Source organism: Erithacus rubecula (assembly GCF_903797595.1).
Source record: "Erithacus rubecula genome assembly, chromosome: 12".
Classification (NCBI taxonomy): domain Eukaryota; kingdom Metazoa; phylum Chordata; class Aves; order Passeriformes; family Muscicapidae; genus Erithacus; species Erithacus rubecula.
In genome coordinates, this window is record NC_136664.1 from 3,723,570 (window position 1) to 3,747,446 (window position 23,877).

A 23,877-nucleotide genomic window follows, 5' to 3' on the forward strand; every position below is an offset into this window, starting at 1 on the left:
TTCAACCTGGTATGTATCATTTTAGCTTTCATTTAATTGCTTTTGACTTTCAGTTGCCACAGTGCCCTTTCTCATGTAATAACAGGCACCAAGGACTGCCAGCAAAGCTGTGAATTTTCAAGGGTTACTGCAATTTTTTTCTCCTGTAAATCTATTCCTTATGATAAAAGGAACAGTATACATCTGTTCTGCAATAGAGAACTCATTATCTTTTGGGGCTTCTATTAGCTACAAGCTGTGCAACATATTTTTTTTTGCAAAGGATGGCCATTTGCAAGTGAAGTAGGGGATCTGTTGGATACATTTAGCAAGAGATTTCCTTTGCAATTTCTAGGAGCACAATGTTAAAAAGTTAAGAAACTAATGAATAAAAAAAAAATATCACAGCTAAAAATTATACAAGATCCAAGTTGTCTGCAGTTCACCAGAGGCCAAGAAGAAAAAAGGTTAAATGAAGCAGAAATAAAGAAAAGGATATGCTTGTATAGGGCAACCTCATAACCATCAGTGTGCAAATATATGTCCTTTTTCTTACTCTTTTCATTTCTCACTTATAGCTTAAGTGAGGCATTAGGAAAGGTATAAAGTTTTAGCACTATGGTTTTTCAGTAAATTTAATGCAGTGGAATGATGTCACCTTCAGTAGTTCTTGAATATCATTAGTAGGTGTCTCCCAGCCTCTGGAGAGGTCTATTTCAGAGATGCTTTAATTATTCCTAAACTATTCTTAACAGAAATTAGCACATCAAAGCAATGAGAAACCAATGAGAAAAAATTCCCTTTGTAGAAGTGCTCAAGTTCATGTATTGAGCCCGTGTGATTATAAAAGGTAACAATTCTGGAAAAGTCATGTAAAAAGAGGACATGGAGAGAGTGATGAAATAATTTTTTCCACTCCTAAAAAATCAATTAAGAGAAATTCCTTCAAAACTCTCAATGTTTTATAGACAGGCTGCTGTAATGTAGTTATATATATATCTATATATATATACACACATAAAATTCTTCTTTAGGAAGGCATGCAGGGCAGACTTAACTTAGTTTTCTCTGCACATGGTCCTCTTATTTACATTAAAGAGGAAAATCAATCCCTGCTGCTATTTAGTATCATCAGCTTTGAATTCAGCTCTTTGACAAGAGCTTTGTCCACACCACAGTGAAAGAACCTGGACACCTGACAGTTTGATTCTGAAAATAATTCCAGGATGAATTAACATACTAAAACCAAGAAATAAGAACATTCAGTTATAATCAGTCATCTGATAATTCCACTCCATAAAGGAGAGGTGCCAATAATTCCTGTCCTCCAATGCCACAGCTGAAATTCTTGTTAACAGAGGTCTCAAGGCAAAGGAGTTCCAGATCATTGGGCATTTTATGTCACTTTAATGTTTAGGGAGGCAGCTGAGAAAATATATTGGCTTATACTCCTCTTCCAGCATTCATCACAGGCAGAATTTATAGGCCAAATGAAGGACCAGGTTTCCTTTTTTAATAGATGCCTGCAATGTTATTTCCATGGTATAAAGTATAATTAAATTCAAATATTCATCCTATTAAACATTTCAACTTTAGTTTGAATCAAGTGCAGAGATACATTTGCTGGCTCTCCCTGCCAAGCTGCCTGTCTGCAGAGAAGATTAACAAGGGAGACAGGCTGGGAAGCAGATTCATTCCAGCACTTGTGGATTTTAAGATTAGATTGGCCATTTCTTTTTATGCAAAATGTAAACATATCTGCAATTACCTCTGAGAGAAAGCTGAGCACTTGTAAGTTATGATTGATATGGCAGCTACTGTATAGAGACACACAGCAGTCCTCTTCCTTTGACTCAATATTCAAATTAGTCCATGCTAACTTTGTCACAAATCTGATTTACCAGCAGGGCTGTCTGCTTTCCTCATTCATGCTCTCCTGAAACAAGCCCACAATCAATAAACCATATTTTGTCCCTCTCCTGAGAAGGAACATGTGTTTGATCTGGGGTGCACATGAAGGGAGATGGGTGTGTTTGGGTGTGTCTCTGCTCTTTGGCTCCTCAGTGAAAAATTACAGCACTGTTGGCAAAGCAATGATATCATCATGCAATGGATGTGCAGGAAGATTTGTCATTATCTGCTCTTAAATTCACTAAACTGAAAGTAGAGCAATTTCATCAAAGACAGCTCCAAAATAAAAAAAATCCACATTTTCAGCTGTCACAAGGCTGGGGAGGTGACCAAGCTTCTCCATGGGAGGAGAGAACAGAAGTCATGACAGAACCTGTGACTACACAAAACACAACAAGGACAATTCCTACACTCTCAAGTAGTGAAGGATAAAAACATATAATAAAATCTGTGCTGCTCAGACTATGCAGTTTTCACCTACAAACTTTTGCTGCCACAGTAATAAATGCTCTGAGAACAACAATCAGAATTAGACTCTCAAATCCTACAAGCGTTGCAAAACCGTGTTTAAAATTGCATTTTGAGACTGAAATTGTAACCTCAGGCAGAAAAACTCATAGTGAGGGCTCTTCAAGAAAGGAAATTCCTTGAGTTGCTTTCAGTCCTTTCCTCATTGTTCAGTAGCATTGAAGACTTCCTCCAAAAATTGGTAGATATGAAAATTTCTAATAATAAAATCTGAATCTCTTGGACCTGGCAGGCTTTCTGTCAGGAGAATCCAGATGAAACATCCTTCTGGAGAACACTGGCATCTTCCCTCCTGAAAGAGGGAATTCCCTGGCCCAGTGTCACAGAGGAGTCTCAGAGACAGCACAAGGCTCTGCTGGGGCATTTTCTGCCCACAGGATCAGGTGTTTCTTCCATCCTCAATGACTACTCAGGGAGGTTTGGTGTTTATTTTTTGGGGTTTTTTTTTGTTCTTCTTTTTTGAAAATTTAATATCTTTTAATTCATCCTCTGTTCCAGATCTAGACTGCAGAATCTGAAGAGCAGCCTTTGGAGAGCAGATTGAAGGGGACGTGCAGAGCTGATTAAATGACAACTGTTAGGTTAGAGAACTTCAAGAATCTCAGATGGAATTTTATATGAGTGTAAAGGACAGCATTAGCAATATAATTTTTAAGAAGAAAATATCCAGAAGCAGTGCCAATCTGCCTGCAGATTACCAATTAAAATTTTTTCACTCTGGCAGTGATTGTGCAAAGTTATCAAAGAACATTTGAATTGAAGTTAGATAACCACCAACCCTAAAAAAAATGATCTTTATTCTAAGATAATATAAAAAATGGAAATTGTTTGGGGAATCCTGGACCTACAAATGACATTGAGAGTTCAGAAGCTGTTACACTGCACTGCTTTCAATATTCTGGGTTACAGTTCTGGGTGAAAATGGACTCTTTAAAAGGTGGAACATTAAAGGTTATTTGAGCTTTCTTGTTGGAAGAAATGGAGATCATTTTGCAGTTAATTTTGTAGAATAGTGTGCCTTGTTGTCCACAGAACTCCCAAAAAAACAAGTTTACAAGGAGAAGCCTGTTACCCATATAAATTAATTTTACCATCAACTTGGTCCTCAGCGAGTGTTTTTATTGCAAGACCATTAAAGGATGGGTTTTATATAAAGATATTTTAGATAAACACAGCTTGAGTCAGTGTCTGACAAATTTCCAGTCTGCTCATCTGTGGTAAATAATACAGGAAAAAACATGTAAAAAGCAAAACCATGTGCTGAACCAAAAGCAAAAAAATAAGTTTTGCCACTGGTGTTACTGGGGCAAGAGCTGTTAGAGGTAAGCACCAAAATTAGTTAAGGTTTGTCAGTAAAATAAAAATGGCTTTTTTGGCTTTTTGTTTTTAATTCTACTCTCAGTTCTCTGGTTTATTCACTCCAGCCTTTTTCCCTTCCCACCTCAGCAATAAATGAGGTGATTGCACCTGGGCAGCAAAGAAACAGAGGGGCACACACAGAATGGGCTCTGCCAGCCCTGCCCACTGAGCCCTCACCGAGGCATCTCCTGCCTTTTGTGATCATAAAAACCACCTAGGAAGGTCGTGTGAGATTAATTAACAGGAGCCAAAATAGCTGAACAGGCTCTAACCTTTCTAATTTCATGGTGTATAAAACAGAAGTAGCACAGACGATTATGTCACAGGGAGAAACTGGAGACCTACAAAAGGTTTAGTAATCCTGAAATATTTATAGAGACAGGCACAGTGAATGTTATGTCACTGAGATCAGGAAAAGAGCAGCTTTTCCTCATGTGGAAACTAAATATATATATATATATATATATATATATATCCATGATATATTCTGCTTTCCTTCCTGATTACCAATTCTCTTAATTTTATTTCACCTTCCTTTAACCCTACATAACAGGTGGGTATAATGTCAAAAACCATATTAAAAAAAATGGAGTAAACTTGGCAATTTGTACTGCATTTAACATGTTATATATTATATATATTATAAAAAGGTATCTTTATAGAAAACTTCATCTTATCTTTTATCTTTTCACCTCAAAATTGGCTGTTTTTTAAGGTATAAACATTCATGCTTTTTACCCAGATTTGTGTTTAAAGTAAAAGTATATTTGCTAAAAACAAGCAAATTAAAAGCGTGCACAAGTGATAAGAAGATCAAGTCAAAACCAAATCTAATCTTCTTAAAGTAAGATTTAGCTTGTTCAGTGGATACAACTACAGAATGGTGAAACTAAAAATGAGTATTCAAAGCCAAAAGATCAATTGACTTAATGAAAGATAAGAATTTAAAGAAATATATAGTGCAAAGAAATGTTTCCTTTTAAATTTAAAAAATATTTTGTAAATTTATAAAGCAGAAAAACATTCAAAACAGAATGGAAGATATTTGGTTCCCCTTTTCCCCTGTTTTAAGTTAAAAATATTCTTCAAATTTGATAAAAACTGTGCTATATTTCAAGGTGCCAAAACTACAGATTTGAGATCCTGGCTGTTGTGCACCTAGGTCATGACTGAGCACAGCTTCCAATACACTAAAACAAGTAAATAAATGAGCAAACCAAACATGAATCAAGAGCAAATAGAGAGAATTTGAATTCCCATTCCTTCATTCCACTTCTCTGTAGCCCAACATGACCATTACAAGAATTATCCACGATTCAGCAGGATTTAAAAGTCTGAGTAACCAACCAAACGTTTACCCTTCTTAAATAAATATATGGCAGACATCAAACCCACTCCCAGGGCTCACTGCAGGATCCATCTCCTCTGCAGGATTCTCCCCTCTGACCCCAGAGGGAAACAGAGCACTGGGCTGTGACCCTCATCCCTTCTCACATCCCTTCTCACATCCCTTCTCACATCCCTCCTCCCTCTCTCCAGCTCTGTTTCTGCCCCATGGGAAGGTGGTTTGTTGATGCACAGCCCAGCATCCACCACATTTTAAATTATTGCCTTCTTTTTTTCTTTTTAATTTTTTTAATTTTTTATGGATATTCATTATACTTGGAAATTAGGCACTGGTCTTTAAACATTTTTGAGGCTGGACTTTAGTCTGGAGTTTGATGGCAAAGCTCCCAATGTATTCCCCAGAAGTTGTGTTTCACCTGGGAGTGAATAATATTTTTAAAGAATAAAATCACCCCCAAACTTCTCTAAGCAGACTTTGTATCTCAATATTGCCTCTATTATAATGATAATGTGTGCCAATATCACCATTTAGGTTTCTAAGGCCATTTAAAAAAAAACATTAGTAACTCATTAAATATCACATTTAAAGCACTACATACTCCTCCAGTAATTAAGGGGAACTATTAATTCCCTGTATATTTTTACAAAATTCCACATACTCTGCTATAATAAATGTGATAAAGATAACACTGGGTTCAACATTATTCAGCATTTAAAAATTAATTTACATAATGTAAATATTTATGTGGCCTTGAGCACTGTGGGACTGGGGAATTCTGAACCCTGTGCATTTCTTTCCCTCTAATATTGCAGAGTTACTTCCTGCAGGACACTTGGGAGATCCTTGGTGGGGTTCATATTGTGTATTAAAAAACTAAAATATAACATGGATTTTTTAAAACTCAGGACATTCTTCTAGAACTACCTAAGAATCTCTTAATGGTCACTTTTCTGTAGATTTTTATTTTCATTGCTAAAGGGTTCAGGACTACTCTTCATTGGAGCTCTCCCAAATGTGTTTTGGTTTATAAATCCCAAGGGTTTAGGATTCTCATCACAGACTGATAGCAAGAAACAAAGATTTTCATTTTCTTTTCCCCCTCTATGCTGAGTATTGCTTTTTCAGACACAAATAGGAATGGTAATATTATATAATTTACATATATAATCTACATAGATACATACATCATCTACCTCCAAAGGAGTCACTGTTTTCTCACTAACAAATGTACTCCAGACTCTAGTGAGGCCAAACTGCTCTCTCTGCTTTCTGTCAGACCTACACACACAAAAAGCACTTTTTGCCAACCATTTCTGTGAACATCCCAAATGACAGATGAATTTGTTTCATTTGCAAGAGGTAATTCTCATGTTTTTAATAGTTTTTCAACCTGACACGGATAACACAGAGTTATTTGTCTGACTCTGAAAGGAACCTTCAGAACTGAGAATACAAGCCATTTTACTTGGCTTTAAGAAACATTCAATCTCAACCACATTTATGAATTAATTTATGAAATTTATGGATTAGGATCTACACACTCCTGGTACATGATGAGCACGTCCAAACACCATCATTCACCTTTCCAAGCCAACAGAAAAAATGTCCATAGCAACTTGCAGTCACCAGCTGTGGCAGCCATTCCCAACCATGCCAAAAAAAAATTAATTAATTTGCAAGCAAGGATTTATTTTCTTGTAATTTATTTTCTGCTGTATCCTATGTCAGTGTTCTCCAAAACTGGTCTGAAAAATCCAAATTATGTGTTTAAAAGTAAACATATGAAGATAAAAGTGCTTAGCAAACTTTAGGAAAAATTAGGAGTCAGTACCTCAGAGCAGCTTTCATGTGTCCCATCCCCAACAGTGATTTGCAACAAAAGACACTGAATGTGTATTTACATGAGCAAGAATGTATTTCAAAAAGTGACATCTACCAACACATAGAAATATACATTTCTTGGCAGCTTATGGGCAATAAAATTCCTACTGTGCCACAGATCACAAGGTCACAACTCACATCAAAGCTGAGACTATCAAAGCCACTTCAGATACCCAAGATGCTCGCCTGAAAATATTTCTTACACATTTAAAGAAAAAAAAATAATCCCTGAATCAATACCCTTTAAGACATATATTTAACAAAAATAAAGTTACAAAATACATCTTCTGGAGTTTGCAATTTAACACATGAGAAAACACACAGCATATGTGATGCAGGAGAGGTCAACAGTGCTGGAAGGCAAAATTATTTCAATTCCTGCCTTATCCATACTCAGCTTGTGCCCTGGCAGCTCTGAGACTATTCCCCAACACGAGGCATGACAGAAGCAGGGCAGGGTCACAGAGGTGAGGAAACAAGCTGCTCTGGAATCCCAGAATTGCTGCAGCCACGGGGAAAGAAAAGATTTTACACAGAGATCAGAGAGAAGCCACGGGACAAAGGGTGGGTGGAATGGTGCAAGCACAGTGGCCACCAACTTCTCCTCATGGCCAGCAGCCCCTGCAAACATTTCTGTGCTTGTCTTTCCACACTTCTAGTGACTGATCAACTCAGTGAAGTGTTGATTTTTTAATTATTTTTTTGCTTTTTATTGGCCCATTAAAAATAACACATTTTTCCCTGGTCTATTTTCAGTGGGGGGGGGAAATAAAAATTGCAATTGCAATTTTTGACCAGGACTTTCATTTCTTGAAAGTATCTCCCCATTTGCACTACAAAGCAAAGATGAAAGGTGTTAATTTTTTTAGCTGCTGGATGAAAGTAAATGCTGCATAATGGTGGAAGTTGTAGCAAGGCTGCAGGAGATCTGTGAATATATCTATGGATGAAAACTAAATGGATCCACTGAGTAAATCCTGCCACTTGCAGGAAATAATTTAGAAATAAACTGTCTGGTTCTGGTTTTCTCAGAAATTTGACCTAAATTAGAATTTTGGGAGAGTGAGGAAGAAAGCACCACTCTCAGTTGGTACATTCCCTTCAGCTTCTAGTTGTTCTGGCCCTGGATCATAAAGAATGAAGGACAAAAGCTGGCAGTAAATTTGCACACCTTTAAAACAAAAGTGAGGAGAAAGGATTCCCCACCCCAAAAATCTTTGTGTTCCTTTTCTCCACGCACTGACAGGAATGAGGAGACAGCTTCAGCTGCAGAGTGACACATCCCACTAGGAAAACTGTCAAGGAGAGAAGGATTTAAGGACATCCCACTGTCTCTTGATCTCTAAAGTCCCCTCAGTCTGGGAAAAAAACTGTGCTTTAGTGCAGCCTTGAGATGACAGAATAAACCAAACTAGTATCTGTGAGAAAAAAACACAAAAAGTTTCAGTGGAGCACAAGTCCTCAGTGCTTAGCATCAGGCCATTAAAATTCTTGGCAGCAGCTCACAGTCCAGGCTTGCCAATGGCCCACTTTTCATGCAGCCTATTTTTGTTTAGGGAAAAAAAAAACCAAAAAACCCTTCAGAACATCCTGAATATTAAACCTTTCTTCAAGCTGTAATGATCAGGGAGATTAGCTCTGATCAGCAGTTTTAGGCCATATGTAAATTCAGTGTCCCTAGGCAGAGCAGCTCACCATGAAATACCCTTCTTCTCTCCCTTTGGCTGCCAGGAATAAGGAGGCTGCTCCACAGATCCTCATTAGTTTTGCTCCACACCACCTCTTTAGCATTCAACAGGTTGTAATTCCTGGCCCTGTGAGGGACTAGCCTGCAGCTCAGGTACACCAGATTGGCAAGAGAAAATCCACAATCTCAAAGAAACCTTTACTTCTTTCAGTTTCTCTTAATTAACACTTTCTTTTAATGTTTTCACTCCTTTGGCTGCTGCAGCCCAAGCAAATTTAGAAGTATTTAAGCAGCATCACCACTACCCATCCTCACAGCTTATGGAAAGGATAAAAATCTATAAACCAAGGAAGATTTTTTTTTTTCTTCTACTCCAGCACACAGTGTTCAAACACCTCAGGGCACACCAAAGAGCTAGAAGGATGTACCAGCACTGAGTAAATATCACAACACTTTTTATGGAACAATATATTTAATATAGAGCCGTGGTGGGCATGAACAAACTCCCTGCCACAGCCTGGGCAGGAGAGCATCTCTCCCTGGATGAGGTCTGAGAAAACAATCTCTGCCTTTATCAGGAAATTTGATTTTGTTTCATTTAGGAGGGAGACGTCTCCATTCAGCAGTAAAACACTCTGAACAAAGGTTCTTTGAGAAATGGTTTCCAAATTGTGGTGCCTGGCAGGAGGTGGCACAATCAGCAGCTGGGGCTGTGCTGGGGCTCTGAGCACTGCATGGACTCCTCTGCTCACTCTGCTTTGAAGAGAATGTTGATAATGCTGTAACTGCTGCTTTAATCTATAAAGGGATCCAGGAAAACACTCAGAATTTTGATGTCCTTCCCCTACACTTCCCTGTTGGAATAGATGCTCCTAAAGGAACTGACAGACAAATTGCAATCTGCAAAGAAGAAAGAGGGTAAAAACAGAAGGTTTGCCTGCCTGCTTGCTTCCAAAAGGATTCTTCAGCTTGAAGAAAAAAAAAATTAAAAAAAAAAAAAAAAAAAGAGAAAAGAAAAATGAGTTAAAACTTTATTCAATAGCAATGAAGCCTGAAGCTGATAATTTCAGCTTTCTGGGATACAGCTGTACCAATGAGAAAATAAGAGCCCAAAGGATGGATAAACTATATTATCTTAACTAGCAAAGGCAAGCCTTCAAAAAAGGAAATTGGAAAAGAAAAGCTATACTATTAACTTCTTTTTTCCTTGGCTAAGAAAATACGATCAAATTTTCAATTCTTTAGTTCTCTCCTAGTAAGCCTGCAGCACACACCAAGCCTGCTGAAAGTGTAACCTCCCCAAATGGAACTGCCAAATAAGCAAGATTACAACAAGCCCAAGAGGCACGTCTATCTTTTGGTCTTATAATTATTTTGAGTACTGTAGGTTTTTTTGTGGTTTTTTTTTTTCTAACAGAAGCTACAATAGAGTTCAGCTTAAAAATCAAGAAGGCAAAACTGTTTAAATTAAAAAAAAAACCAAGAAGTTTGCAAAACAATGCTCACAAGTGTGTCCAAACAATAATGTCTGCAATTTCATGATCCATTGCCCTGTCTGTTAAAACATGCTGATGTTTCTCCTCTGCTCCTCTTTTCCAGGGCCCTTCTCTGCCACAGCTGGGAACTCAGCTCCTATGACAAATTTTGGCCAATCAGGGTTGGGGACCACTCATCCCATCTGCACAAAACGTTGACACAACGAGATCAGTGCTGCCCATGGTACATTGATTACATTTATTGCTAACTTTACTTGCTAAACCTGCATCTGTTTTGATAACCTTGTACAGCAGCAATGGTAGGCAGTGCAAAATCCATTTGCTCACAGCCACACCAGGGACATTTCAGTATTTCAAGTCCTTCCATTAAGAGAATTGCATTATTGTAGTGTTATTTCTATTTTTTTTTCTGTTTGAATGAATATTCATTCTGGCCACTATTTGCCAGAAATTCTCTGAGTGGTTGCAGGGTATGAGCTTTCTCTCCAACACAATTTATCTGAGTAGTCCTTCAACTTGTTCATATTTTTGCAGAATTTATCAGACCAAAACCTTAAACCACTTTTACTTTGCTGCAGTTGGCACTGGAATTTCTGTTTCTGGAATGCAGTTCCCAGATTCTAAGTACCCATAGACCATTTTTCTGCCTTAAGACAATGAACTGCTGTCTGTTAGTGGAAGAACCCAAAGCAAGTTCCTTTGAAATGCATCACCAGGGTCCTCACTCCTTTTACATTTCATCCTCATAAAAAGGAGGGATAGGGAATTTTTATAGGGAAGCTAATGACAGGACAGGGGTATAATTTTAAACTGAAGAAGGGCAGGTTTAGGTGAGATTTTGGGAATAAATGGTTGCCTGGGAGGGTGGGGAGGCACAGGGTGCCCAGAGCAGCTGTGGCTGCCCCTGGATCCCTGGAATGTCCAAGGCCAGGTTGGATACTGGGGCTGGGAGCAGCCAGGGATGGTGGAAAATGTCCCTTCTCATGGCAGGGATGGATGGGATGAACTTTAAAGTCCCTTCAACCCAAACCTTTCCATGATTCTGTGATTCCAGAGCTCACTCGACCCCAGCCCAACCCTGCAAAGGTTAAAATTCCTCTGGCTGGCACTTGCACAGCCTGTGGGAGGAAGAACCTATTCTTGCACACAGGACCAAACTCTATACTGTTTAATAGTTTGATTTGCTATTATGTGCTACTGCATAAGTTTTATTTTAATATCATGCAACTGCTGTGATTGCACTTTTATAATTGGTGCTCTGCCCCAGAGGAGAACTTTTTGAAGAGTAAAAAATGCTACCTAGGTGCTGACTCAGAGAATTTGCAGAGTGCTTTGGGTAGCAGTACTTAAGCATGAAGCTTTCCAGCAAAGGTGCTGCAGGTGCTGAAGAATTCAAACTGCCACACCAATGGCATTAATTAATGGTTCATGCAATAAAATACAAAAGAAAATTAAGGCATTGAATTAAATCCTGAAAGCAAAGTCCCATACAGAGTCAAGCTGAGATGCTGACAACCCTCTGAAATTTTGTATATTCTAAGAAATCCAGGCCTACATCATGGCCACGTTCTGAATCAAAGAGCTGGTGGTGTAGCAGGGATGGTTTTTGCTGTGCTAGACAGGGATGGGTGCCAGTTTCATCTCCAAAACTCAGATTTGTAGTGCTTTTAGCAACAGTGAGCCTGTATGAATTTCACTGACATTCCCACTGATTTCACAATATGCCAATCCCAGCTGACAATGACACAAGTTGTCATTTAAGAGCAAACCACAAAGAGATTTTTCATGGACACTCTTTAACTTCAGTGGTTCAGATGCCTTCCAAACTTCTCAGATACACCACAGGAGCACAGGGTTGATGGCAAGAAATGACAGATAAAAAACTTTTAAATAACACCTCTTAAAAAATTTATAGCCCCTTTAAAGAAAGAGACTGTATTTATAACCTCTAATGGTAAAAGAGAATGACTGTTCAAGAGATTCCTTTTTAATCAAACATCATGAAATTCAGATTGTAAAAACATACTGAGACTGGCAATATTTTCAAAGCCCAAAGGTTGTCACTGTAGATGAGAGGCTTCTGCTTGGAGCAACAAATAACACATCTTCATTTGAGAGAAGTAAAAAGAGTTTGACAAAATGAATGTGCAGAGTTGGGGATTTGGGTTGATTTTTTAAAAAAAACCTTTGGGTTTGGGATTTTTTTTTTATTTGGGGTAATACATCTTTCTTTCCTGCCTCTGTGTGATCAACTAAACTCTGCCCTTTTGGAGCCTAAAGCAGTGAGGCCAAGAAACACAATTTCCATGTGTTGAATAAAATTACACCCTCGAGTAGACTGGAAAAAAATTCATAATATATTAATTGAATGAGTAATCATATGACCCTATGGACAAGACCTGCAGTGTATTGCAAATTATTTCAATAATTAAAGTAGCTTTGTCTTGAGGTGTGTCTCTCAATTTCAAAACCATGTTAAAAATAAATTTCCCTGCCAAGTTTCCTGACAATGCTTTTGATGATTAAAATGAAATTATATTGAAAGTAGACTGTGCTCTTTACCTTTATGATGGAATTAATATTTTGTTTTTCTCTCAGAGGTTCCAAGGAGGAAACTGAAACATTTTCACCCAGTAATGTACATCTCCTTTCTTGGAGGTGTTACATGTGCTGCCATAATGTTTGCATGACAAATATTGCTCTTTTATACATAATCACATTTTTAAAATAATGTTTCTGTCTCTTAAAATAATTATTAAATACTTCTAGTACTCTTAAAATCATGTTTTACTCACATTAATTTTAGAATAGAACATTCTTTATAAGAATGCTGTTAAAACACAGATCTGAATCTGGGACAGAGCTGCCCAAGAAAACATCCACTATTGTCACCAACATAATTCTTAGCACATAGTAATTTCCATTTTCAAACCCAAGTGGCTTTTAAGTATAATAAGTAAGGACTGAGGAAAAATCAGTTAAAATTTTTTATCAAAGTTATTTTATCCTTTTACTTTGGAATCAAATTTTTTTTGCCCTCATAACTTTGACTTGTACAATTGAAACATGGAACAGAAGTCATGTATTTTCCAGCAAAAGAATATTCAATATATTTCACTGCCCTGTGCTTAAATCATAGCAATGACAAGCTACATTTGTGTCCTCAAAAATCACTGTTTTGAATATGCATGTATTAATATTTTCTTCAAACTGCATTTAAAAGCCATTTCTGCTGCAGTTTCCAACATGTACCAGCAGAAGATGGATTGAAAGCAAGAGCTGTGAGATCTCACCTTCAACCTGTCTGTCACATTGCCTAAGTGTGAATCCAGCCCAGCACCAGCTCACAGCACCTTTCCCCCTTTCCCTCCACAGGAAAGCCAACAATAAACTTTTCAACATTTCCACAAACGTCTTCAGGTACAAATGTGTCATTTTATAAAAGCTTCTCCTGCTTACTTTTGAGCATGTGCTCACCAGGAGGGTTTGATTCCTAAAAATAAATGTAATTTCCCACCTATTTTTGGTGGACAACTGCTATAGAGAAATAATGTGACTGTGTGGAAATGAATAGTGGTGTGCAAAGGTGACATTTTCTGTGTTCAGCAGATGTGATCTGAATGAAGAAGTCAAAGAGTGCCTTTTTCTAGAAGTTGTGCTCAGTATCTGAAAACCAAGTGAACTATTTTGAATATTTCTATAAAATACCACAAACTTCTCATACTGCAAAAATAGATTACTGTGGGATCAGTCTCACTAAAATTTCCTTTCCCATTGCAATTGCTTTCACTCTTCCAAGGGGAGTGTGCAACTCTTTTCTGACTTCATGGGATTACAGACTGCAATTTAAACCCCAGCCACTAGATTTAATGGTGAGGAAAGAAGAAGAACTGGGAGGGCATGAAATAGAGAAATGAGGAAAAAAATAAAGAAAAATGTGAACTTACAGTATAAAAATAACATTATTTTTCTTTTTTTTTTCCCCTTTGGTTGGTTGGTTGGTTTTTTTAAAAAAGGCACTATCTATCTGATGATGCCTTTCAATAAAACTGGGAAAATTAAGCAGGTTGAGCTGCAAGGGAATAAATAATCCTGCCTTTGTGCAGTGTGAGTTTTCCATTCAGCTGTGTATCTCTTCCACAATAGAAAGAGGATGGATCTATCTGTTGGCATTGCACACTGGGGCAAATCCTGCCTGCACTGACAATTTATTGGGGTTTTTTTTATGCTCTGGCACCTGGAGCAGTGGCCACAGTCCCTGTCACCACCCCTGGTGACACCAGCCTGGGATTTATGCCCAGCTCAGTCTGAGCACGAGGTGGGTGGGATGGGACCTCAACTGCAGCATCCCTGCACTAGCCTCAGCCATATCCTCAATTTATGGCACATGATTGCAGCTTCTGGGGATTTATCACCCTTTTCATGCACTTTTAAAGGAGCTGGATGAAATGTGGGGGTGTGGATGCTGCCAGGCCCCTGACTCCTGTAGAGCCTGCACACAGGGGGTGGTGAGGCAGCACCAAGGGTGATTTAGAAGTGTATAAACACAAGCTGAGGGTTTACACCACTAATAAAGGCTGCCCAGAGGGCTGCAGCACACTCCCTCCCTGCAGGCTGCCACACAGACTGGAGGGTTTTTTTCAGATAATGCTTTCCTGGGACTGCAGGGTCTTTCAATTTATTGATTACATTGTGAATTTAACTCATGTGCCCAAAGTGCTTGGAGCTCTAAAGCTCATCCCTCTCTCTTCTGAGAGAACAGGAGATGAACAAAGCAGGTGCAAAAGCCCAGGTGCAAAAGCCACTGGTGAGTAAATTAGTGCATAAATTTCCTTTTGCTAACAATTACATCCCAAATTGCACAAATTCCTTGGAGCCCTTGTGTTCCAGTACCCAGCAAGGACTCCAACATTTTTTTAAAAAATTCATTTGTTCTTTAATTAAGAAATAAACTCATTTTTATTTCATGAACCTGAGCTATGATGCAAAAGGAGCCAAAACCCCAACCTGCACTACATGAATTGTCCAAGGCACAGAGACCATAATGCTTTTACAGCCTTTAACTTCAGGCACTAATGCTGATCTGGCCATAAGGCTGACTTTTGGAATATCTTGTGTGTAACTATGGAAAAGCCAAATAAAACTCATTTTAGCAGGAGGGGCAGTGAGCATACAGATCATTTGTGCAGAAAGTCAAAGGGAATTTTCTATCTGGGACTGAAGAAGGTGACTCATTTCCAGTCCTCCCAAGCAGGTAAATAATTCTACCTGTGCCCTGAGCTGGGCTGGAGCCTTTCCTGGGTTTAACCTCTGTCTGCTGGAAATCAGGATAATTGAAGCCTGGAGTGGGAGCAGCCTCCTGCTCCCAGACACTCCCATCACAGACCCAGGCTGGGTGAACTAATTGCTACACATGAGATTATTTTAATTTCCTCCAAATGCACTGTTTCAACCACACTTGCATACCTGGGAACCTGCTAATTACTTGGCAGTGCTTTAATGGGTTATTTCTCTCAATTTCCAACAGGCAGATTACAGTGGATGTACAGATTTGTCTGCCATAATACAACAAATTATTAGTAAATATAAATCTTTCCATCATGTACATACACAGTAATTAAAATATACCAGAATCCCTAATAAAAGATCAGATATTTGTGTCTATATATGCTCATCTCTCTGCAAGATATGCACATCATACATATTAAAATATTTATATATATATATATACATACATACAATAACCATATTCATATACAGCTGTATTTTATCCCACACAGAACTGTGAAAAATTTCCTACTGGGATATACAAAGCAGCTGTGCATAATTAGCCTGGCTGCTGCTTGGAAATTTAAATATTGACATTACAGATGTTTTTACCTAGTTCACATCCTTTACATTTACAGGCCAGATTACAAAGGATTTTGAGGCAGTGAGTGGAGTTTTGCTGAAATGCAGATGATTAATCCCAAAAAAGGATGGCTGAAAATTTGCCATCAGCAAGTTTTCAAGTTTGCCCAGAAATGAACATCTGGAAGAAAAGGAATTTAGAAACTGCTCTGCTGAGTTGTACCCAAGGCTGAGCATTCCATCTCCAGCAGGAAGGACTGGGGAAGGTTTTAACAAATAAAGTTTTGTGTATTCTTCAGATTCCCTTGACTCAGAGGCTTCCTCACCCACAGTTCCATTCCAATTTATTATTTTGTTTTCCACAAGAGCTCGTAGCAGTAAGCTTCATAATTAAATAAGTAACATTTGACATTTCAAATCTCCTCTAAACCTAAGTATTTCTGTGAGTGGAAATGCTATGAATCAAAAAAAACTTCAGGTTCAAATATTTAATTTTGAGATAGTTTTGAGGTGAATTTTCTGAGATGCTTCTGCTTTGCAAGTCAGATCTATAGATACTTCTAAGTTTATACTGCAAAAACCCAGCTCAATAAAACATCAACAAACAAACATTTATGCACAACACTGTAACTTCTGTGACAAAAAGACTCAAGTGTCACCTAACCCTGGTCCAAACAGAATCAGAAGACTGGAAAACTCCAGATTCTACTTTTACCTAAATAAAAAGACATTATATCCTTTACTATCCTTTTCTAATGGCTCTCTGTGACTTTATAAATTTTTTTTAATCTTTCAGCATAAAGACAACTTGTAAACACACCCTCTGGTTTCCCTCTGTCCCCTGGGATTTATAGGTCACAAGAAAACTTTGAGACTTCACCAAATTCAATGCAATTTGATTAATTTTACAGCTTTGGCAAGCTTCTTCTGCCACAGGCCAGCAAGGATTGCAAAGTACAAATAAAGAGAGTGGAAAATAATACCAGAATATTTGAAATGTATCAAAGCTTGCAGCAGGTGTGTATTAAAGTCAAAGATGCCAAATTTATTTTTGCCACTTTGCTAGACCTGCCAGCCTTTTGTTTCCTTTTCACAGACTCTTTTGACTCCATCTGTCTTACACAATCCCATTTCTATTAATTTATGTATTAAACTTATTGTTAGGTTTAGAAAAACAACAAACCAACCATCCTGGAAGGTTGTTCTAAATAAAAAGCCACTGTTTCAGCACCAGTTTCCATTTACCTGAACCACTGCTCTATTTTCCACTGCAGAACTACCAATGATGCTCAGCCCCTTCCTCATGTTTTATCCATCTCTACAAATTACTATTTTATGATACTACAGAACCCTCTAGGCTATTCTTCTTAATTCCTTCTGTTTCTCTCTAAATGTCTCCAAGAGCCCCTTTATTTCCAGCAATTATTTATAGACATCTGTCAGTCCAGGCTCCTTGGCTGGAATGCAATGGATCCAGGCTATTGTGCAGCACAGAAAACAAGTTATTTTCTCTAAATGCAATTCTCAAGCAACTTTGCTAAACCACTGCAGTTAAGATTTAACCCCACTGGGTTTGCAGCATATTGTTGTAAGTCACATAATGTCAAATGTGTTTAAAATAATTTCTGTTAAGTGCCTCCAGCAAGAGAAATGAGGTGGCTGCCAGGTTCATTTGACCCTCCTGCACTTTCCAAACCTCTAAAAGTGAGATATCCAAATGTTCCTGTGGAATCCATGGGATTGGAGACACCCCCATTAATGCTGAGGTGAGGCTGCTGCAAGACACAGATCCTCAACCCATCAGCTGGCAGCTGGAAAAATCAGAGATCTACAGGAAATAAACTGGGTCATAACTCAGAAAGCAAAAACATGAGAAATCAGCAGTACAGAGAACACAAAACCCATTACACTCAGTCCAAAAATTGCCATCAGTGTCACTGAATCAGGCTCAGCCATTATTTTCCTGGTACATATGTGCTGACTGCAACCTCCCACAGAAAGAGGAGCTGGTACAAATAAAAAAAAAAAAAACAAATCAAACTGGTTCTTCTGCCTTCAAACAGTTTCTACTGGTCTTCTAATTCGTTTATTTATGATAAATAGCTTCCAAGTTTGCAGTTCCTCCAGGAAAAGATCTAATAGAAATCTCAGCACATCTGGGGTCACTTTAAGCACACATTTGAGTGTACTTTGTTAGGATTTGACTCTGGGCTATTTTCAGAACCACGACAGTTTTCTCTGAAAAGAGCTAATTTACTGTAACTAACTATATTATGAAATTTCCGTAGGAATGATATATCAAGAAATAAATCTGTAGCAGTATCACCTAGCAGTCACATATTTTTAGCATTAATTATAAGATCTGGCAAGCTCTAGCTTGAAATTCAGATGAATACTCATTGTAATGCAGTTTATATTCTCAGTAATTATAGGCAGGTATTTGCCTCTCCAGAAATGAGATGGCACATAAATTGTAGGTGTCCAAATAACCACTGGTGTTTGCTGTGAGTTTAAAAATCACACACACAAAAATGTGAATGGCCTTAGTGACATAAAAAAAGCTATTTAGTCACCATCCAAACCATCCTCACTGGGACTGTGCTCAAAAGGCTCTTTAATTTTTCATAGATAGATTAAATGAATACAAAAATCACACACTTGTTTCCATGTTTTGTTCAGTTTTGTTGGATTTACATATATCTCAAATAGAAGAGAACAGAAGATTCTTAAGAGGGGCTTGGCACAACTTTTCACTGTAATTTCTGTGTTGTTCCCTAATTAAGGAATTGACTTTCAAATCATTAAGGAAAAAAGTTACTATGTAAAACAATAAAAAGCTGGAAAATATGTCTTACAGCAACACTGGGCAAGTCTAATATGAATATTTACTTGATTGTTAAAATCAAGTTTTACAAATTTAAGTTATGGATGCTAACTCTCGCCAAGATTTATTTATCAATAATTCTCTGATATTCCTGATGAATAGAACACTTAAGTCCAACTTTAGAGTCAATAAATTAGGGGAAAGTCTCTAGAGAATTCTATTGGTTTTGTGACTGATAAAATTGTGGCCTAACAGGAAAACACACAGGAACCCTGCAGTGGGTAATTTAAAGTAAGATAATAATATCTGAATGGTTTAAAGAGGTCCCAAATCCTCCAGATGAGTTTTGCATCTTTCTCTACATAATTGTGCATCTCTCATGGAGTTACTGGTATCCATGGACATTTATACTTTGGGAACATCAAGACAAATCCAAGATATCTACTTGAACATTTTTTATTTTTAGCAGAATTTCAGTGAGTGGGTTTGATTCAGAGCTTGGAGGAAGCTGCAGGTGGCTGTGATAAGAAATAAGGTTATTCATCCAATGCAAAGCCTTCCTTTTGCAGCTTCAAAAATGAAATACAGCACAACTGCAATCCAAAGGGAAGGACTCAGGAATCTGACATGCAAGCACATCAGGATTTCTATCCAGCTGTGCAGTGCTGTAACCTTTGATTTGGAACAGCACGACAGCTGGTGAAGCCCTTCCAGCTCAGAATATTCTCTGATATTCTGTGATAAAATAGCAGAGCCTGATGAGTAATTTGAAGTTATGTGCCACAAGTTGTGCAGAACTATGGAAAACAGATGTAAACACCAGGAAACCTTGGCTGAGTGGGTGCCATCTGCATAGAGAGCTGTGACTGATTCCAGCCAACCCTGATTCCACACGTTCTATTGTGCACAAAATAATTTTGCAAGCATTGGTGCTCTTGACACCAGGCAAATGAGGTTATGAAGTTTAATGTGATGAATACCTGGAGGGAAGGGAGGGAGGGCAAGAAAAGGAAAGTTGAGAAAAATTATTCAAGCTTTGGCCAAGGGGAAAGACAATCAAAATGGTAAATGATACCTGAGTCAATACAAAGCGGCAGTAGGAGAAAATGGATGAAACTATTAGAGAAGAATTCACTGGAAGTTGGGCTGAGAAACATCTCTACTGAATCAGAAGTGTAAACTTCAATATAAGGAGTAGGGAAAAAAAGGAAAAGCAAGGAGAGTTTATGGATAATAAAAATAGAGAATTGCCAGTTTAAAAATGTACTAGATACCTACAACAGAAAAGAGTGCTCCACTGGCAGCCATATTCTCAATTATGAAACATTTCTTGTTTGGCTGAAAAGATCATCAATATCTTCATTACATGCTTGTCACAAGTGAGGTAAGTAAATATTTACCTCAAAATTTTAACCTGTTGAAGGAGCTGCTTGTAATGTATTTCATACCCACAGGTTTTTAGATATGAAGAACTCTATCTGAAAATGCAAAATTCACCAGAAAACTCACATAATATAAGGCAAGAGTTTAACTTGGATGGTTGTACCCACATTGAAACTTACCCTTGTAGATTTTCCTGATCAGACAAAATCAACAGGAAATTTAATCAGAACATTTTCCTTAGTAACTTTAATTATCAATGTGTTTTTGTTTTGTTGCAACTGTTGTATCTGCATTTATAACATCTGTTTATCAGCACTGTTCAGTATTTCAATCTGCCCTAAAACATTAGTTCTTTCATAATGTGCTTTCCATTTATTTGTGTTATTTACTAGACTCATGCTACATAAACAAATAAAAATAACCCTTCCAGTAACTAAACTTACAGGAAAATATGTGAAATTCCTACTCTGCACAGAAATTGCTCGTGGTATTTGGCTTGAATCTTAATCGTACCCTAGGGTTGTCTTCATTGATTCTAGAGATGAATAAAAATCATGAACCTAAATCAAAGCTCCCATTTCCAACTAATTTTTAGGTTTTCTTCTTTTTCCTTCTTTTTTTTTTTACACCAAAGACTTCTTTTCCAACACCCATCACCTGCTGTCCTAAAGCTGCGCCGCTCCCACTCCTTCTCGAGGAACAAGAACCCGGCGAGCCACAAAACCATCAAGAAACCTTGTGCAATGTGATGACAGCACCCTTGCCAACAGAGAATTTGTTCAGAATGCCCTGAGCTCACCTGTGGCAGATCCCTCCATGACGTGGCCAACGTAGGGCCCCTCTTTGAACATGGGTCTGTTGTCGTTCTGGTCGATGACCGAGATGTCCAGGCGCACGGGGCCATCCATGGTTTTGCCATTCATGTCCACCACCTCCACTTCCAGCTGTGTGGACAGGAAAAGGAGCAAAGACGTGAGTTCATTGTCACAGTGAGAAGAGAGAAAAGAAAAGAAGGGGTTGGGGTGAGTCTTGGTGCAGCCACACCAAAGGCGCCACTTGCAGCATTTTTTGGACCAGGCTCAGAGCAGATTTCTCCTCTAAGCAGGAGACAAGTGTTCATTCAAACTGCCATGTTGCCCAAAGAATTAATACACTAGAACTTTTAAAAGCCCCCCCAAAAAACCACTTGCAAATTTGATCCTAATCATCTAAAGATTTGGTTAGAATTTGTTTATTTATTTTATCGAGCAAACCTCCAGTGGGCGTTTGTAGAATTATCGTGGTAGAATTGGCATTAATGCTCACTCAAAAGCCTTTTTAAAAACAAACAGGAAAAAAAAAAAAAACTAGGAAAAAAAAATAGAAAAAAGTAGGAATGCTGTAGACATTGAAACATTTTCCCAATGATGGTGGCATGAAGTATTTGTTAGGCCATTTTTAGAGTTCTTTGGGTTTTCTAATCAGGTGTGCAAGAATTAAAGAACACCTGCAGTCTCAATCAAGTGGGTATATTCACAAGCTGAAGATCTGTTTGGACTTTCTTTACTTCCAAAAACTGGAGACAAAGATCCTATTGTGCAACCCCCTGAACCAGGTGCAGTGCAAAGTCCCAATGAGTCAGCAGAGCAAACCACACCAAAACTTCTGAAACAGCAGGGAAATCAATTTATATTGCAACTGTGAGCTATACCTGCAGTTTTCTCCCCTCACAAGAAATCAATAAAATACAGCAATAAACAGATCTGAGACATCATTTTCACCTGCCCTTCCCATCCCCACACTCAACTCTAATGGAGTTAAGCCAGCCAGAAAATGAACCTGAGCTCAGATGTTAGTGTCGCTCTTTCCCAGTATTTTCCTGAAAAGGTGGTGCCAGCACGGGCTGGAAGTCTCTGAGCATTTTGTTTATACTGTTAATTTATTCCTCATTGCCCTGTCTTATACCTGTAAGTTATTTATAACTTAGTGCTAAATCCTGCTGGGAAAGAAATAGGTCAGAATCTTAATTCCTTATTAAAATGGATGTCTTATTATCACCTTCCTCTGGTTTTTGTTATGCTTATAAATACCTTCCACTTTTTAAATTCAATGTGTTGGGTGTGAGTAGGAGTATTTGTTATGAGTGAGACACCTTCTCACAGGCACTGTTTGTAAATAGTGTCACAGTCCATTTTAACATCCACTCACTGCTTATCCCCACTTGTCTAGGAATTGTTCTGCCTTTCCCAAGCCTCATTTTTTATTATACGTCCTGACAGCTTAAAGGCAGACAAATATTCTGATTGGAATGATTCCTGCAGCTTTGGCACAGCTGAAGATTTCTGGGAGCTCTTCCCTTTTTACTTCTGGGCTTGTTCAGCTCTGAACTCCAGAGTCAATGAAGGAATCTTTGTCATGGGATGTGATAGGGGCTGGGAAAAGCAATTCCATTCCTGAACTACATTAAAGTCAGATGCAGTTTTACCTATAGCTGGAAACTCCTGACAAAATGAATCATAGAATAATTTGGCTTGGAAAGGACCTTTAAAGTTCATCTATTTCCACCCCTGCCATGGGCAGGGAAACCTTTCACTGGCTGCTCCAAGTCCCATCCAACCTGGCCTTGAAGGTTTTCCAGGACTGGAACATCCACCACATCTCTGGGCAACCCATGATAGTGTTTTACCACCTTTGTTGTGAATTCCCTCTCCTTATATCTAGTTTAAATCTCTTTGTTTCTTGTTGAAAACCATTATTTTTTGTCCTATCAAACAAACCCTGCTAATTTTCTATCCCAAATCTTCTCATAGTCCCCTGCAAGGGGCTCTAAGGATTCTCTTTCCTTTTCTTTTCTGGGCTGAACACCCCAACTCTGAGCTTGTCTTTCTAGAAGAAATGTTCCTCTGTCTTTCTAGAAGAAATGTTCCAGTCGTCTGCTCATTTTTGTAGCCTCCTCTGGACCCAGATATCCATGTCATTCCTGTGCTAAAGGCTCCAGAGCTGGACACTTTATCATAGTACAACTGACTCATCAGAACTATGTTAATTGCTTTGGGAAGTGAAAGAATAGCAATATTTCTCTGTGAAATTCCAGCAAATTAATTTTCAAATTCAAGATAATTTGCTCTTAATCTATCTCTCAGTATCGAGTGACTGAGCTGTTCACTAGAAAGAACAAAGGCTTTGCTAAATTTAAAAAACTACTCCAGCTGCTTTAGCAAAATTGTAACTCATTTAAAACAAAGGCTGATCTAACACTAGTTTCTGGTATTTTTCTCAGACTTGCACAGATTAAGGAAAAGAATAGGAGATTCTCATTAATGACTGAAATAGATTTACTTTATCTTTGCCAAGTCCACTGCATCTGAGAGCAACTGTCCGAAAAATTTGGCATGACAGGTCTGTGGGAGCAGTTACATGATATCTGCTTCATTTTATTAAGATGACAGAGGACTTTATTTTATTAATCTTTGCACAATAATTTTCAAGTCCTAAGAATTGAGTTAACTCACCAGCTCTTTTTAAACCAATTCTACAATGTTTTCAAAATAAAACTCTGCAGCAGTGATGTTATGGCCATCATTCTTTATACAGCCAATTTGTAAAAGAAGCTGTCTGATATCTTATCTAGCTTTTCCAATATAAAAGACCA

The 23,877-nt window shown here is 38.1% G+C and overlaps 1 protein-coding gene across 3 annotated transcripts in view; it reads right to left on the reverse strand.

Moving 5' to 3' along the window:
* Positions 1-23,877, reverse strand: part of CDH13 (cadherin 13) — a gene marked incomplete at its 3' end in the record, with an annotated part of 419,157 nt that overhangs the window by 151,324 nt on the left and 243,956 nt on the right. For all 3 annotated transcript variants that reach the window (XM_079316432.1, XM_079316433.1, XM_079316431.1), the window contains one exon: positions 21,046-21,190. In XM_079316432.1, the coding sequence (XP_079172558.1) occupies positions 21,046-21,190 (145 nt within the window). The remainder of the gene's footprint in view (positions 1-21,045; positions 21,191-23,877) is intronic.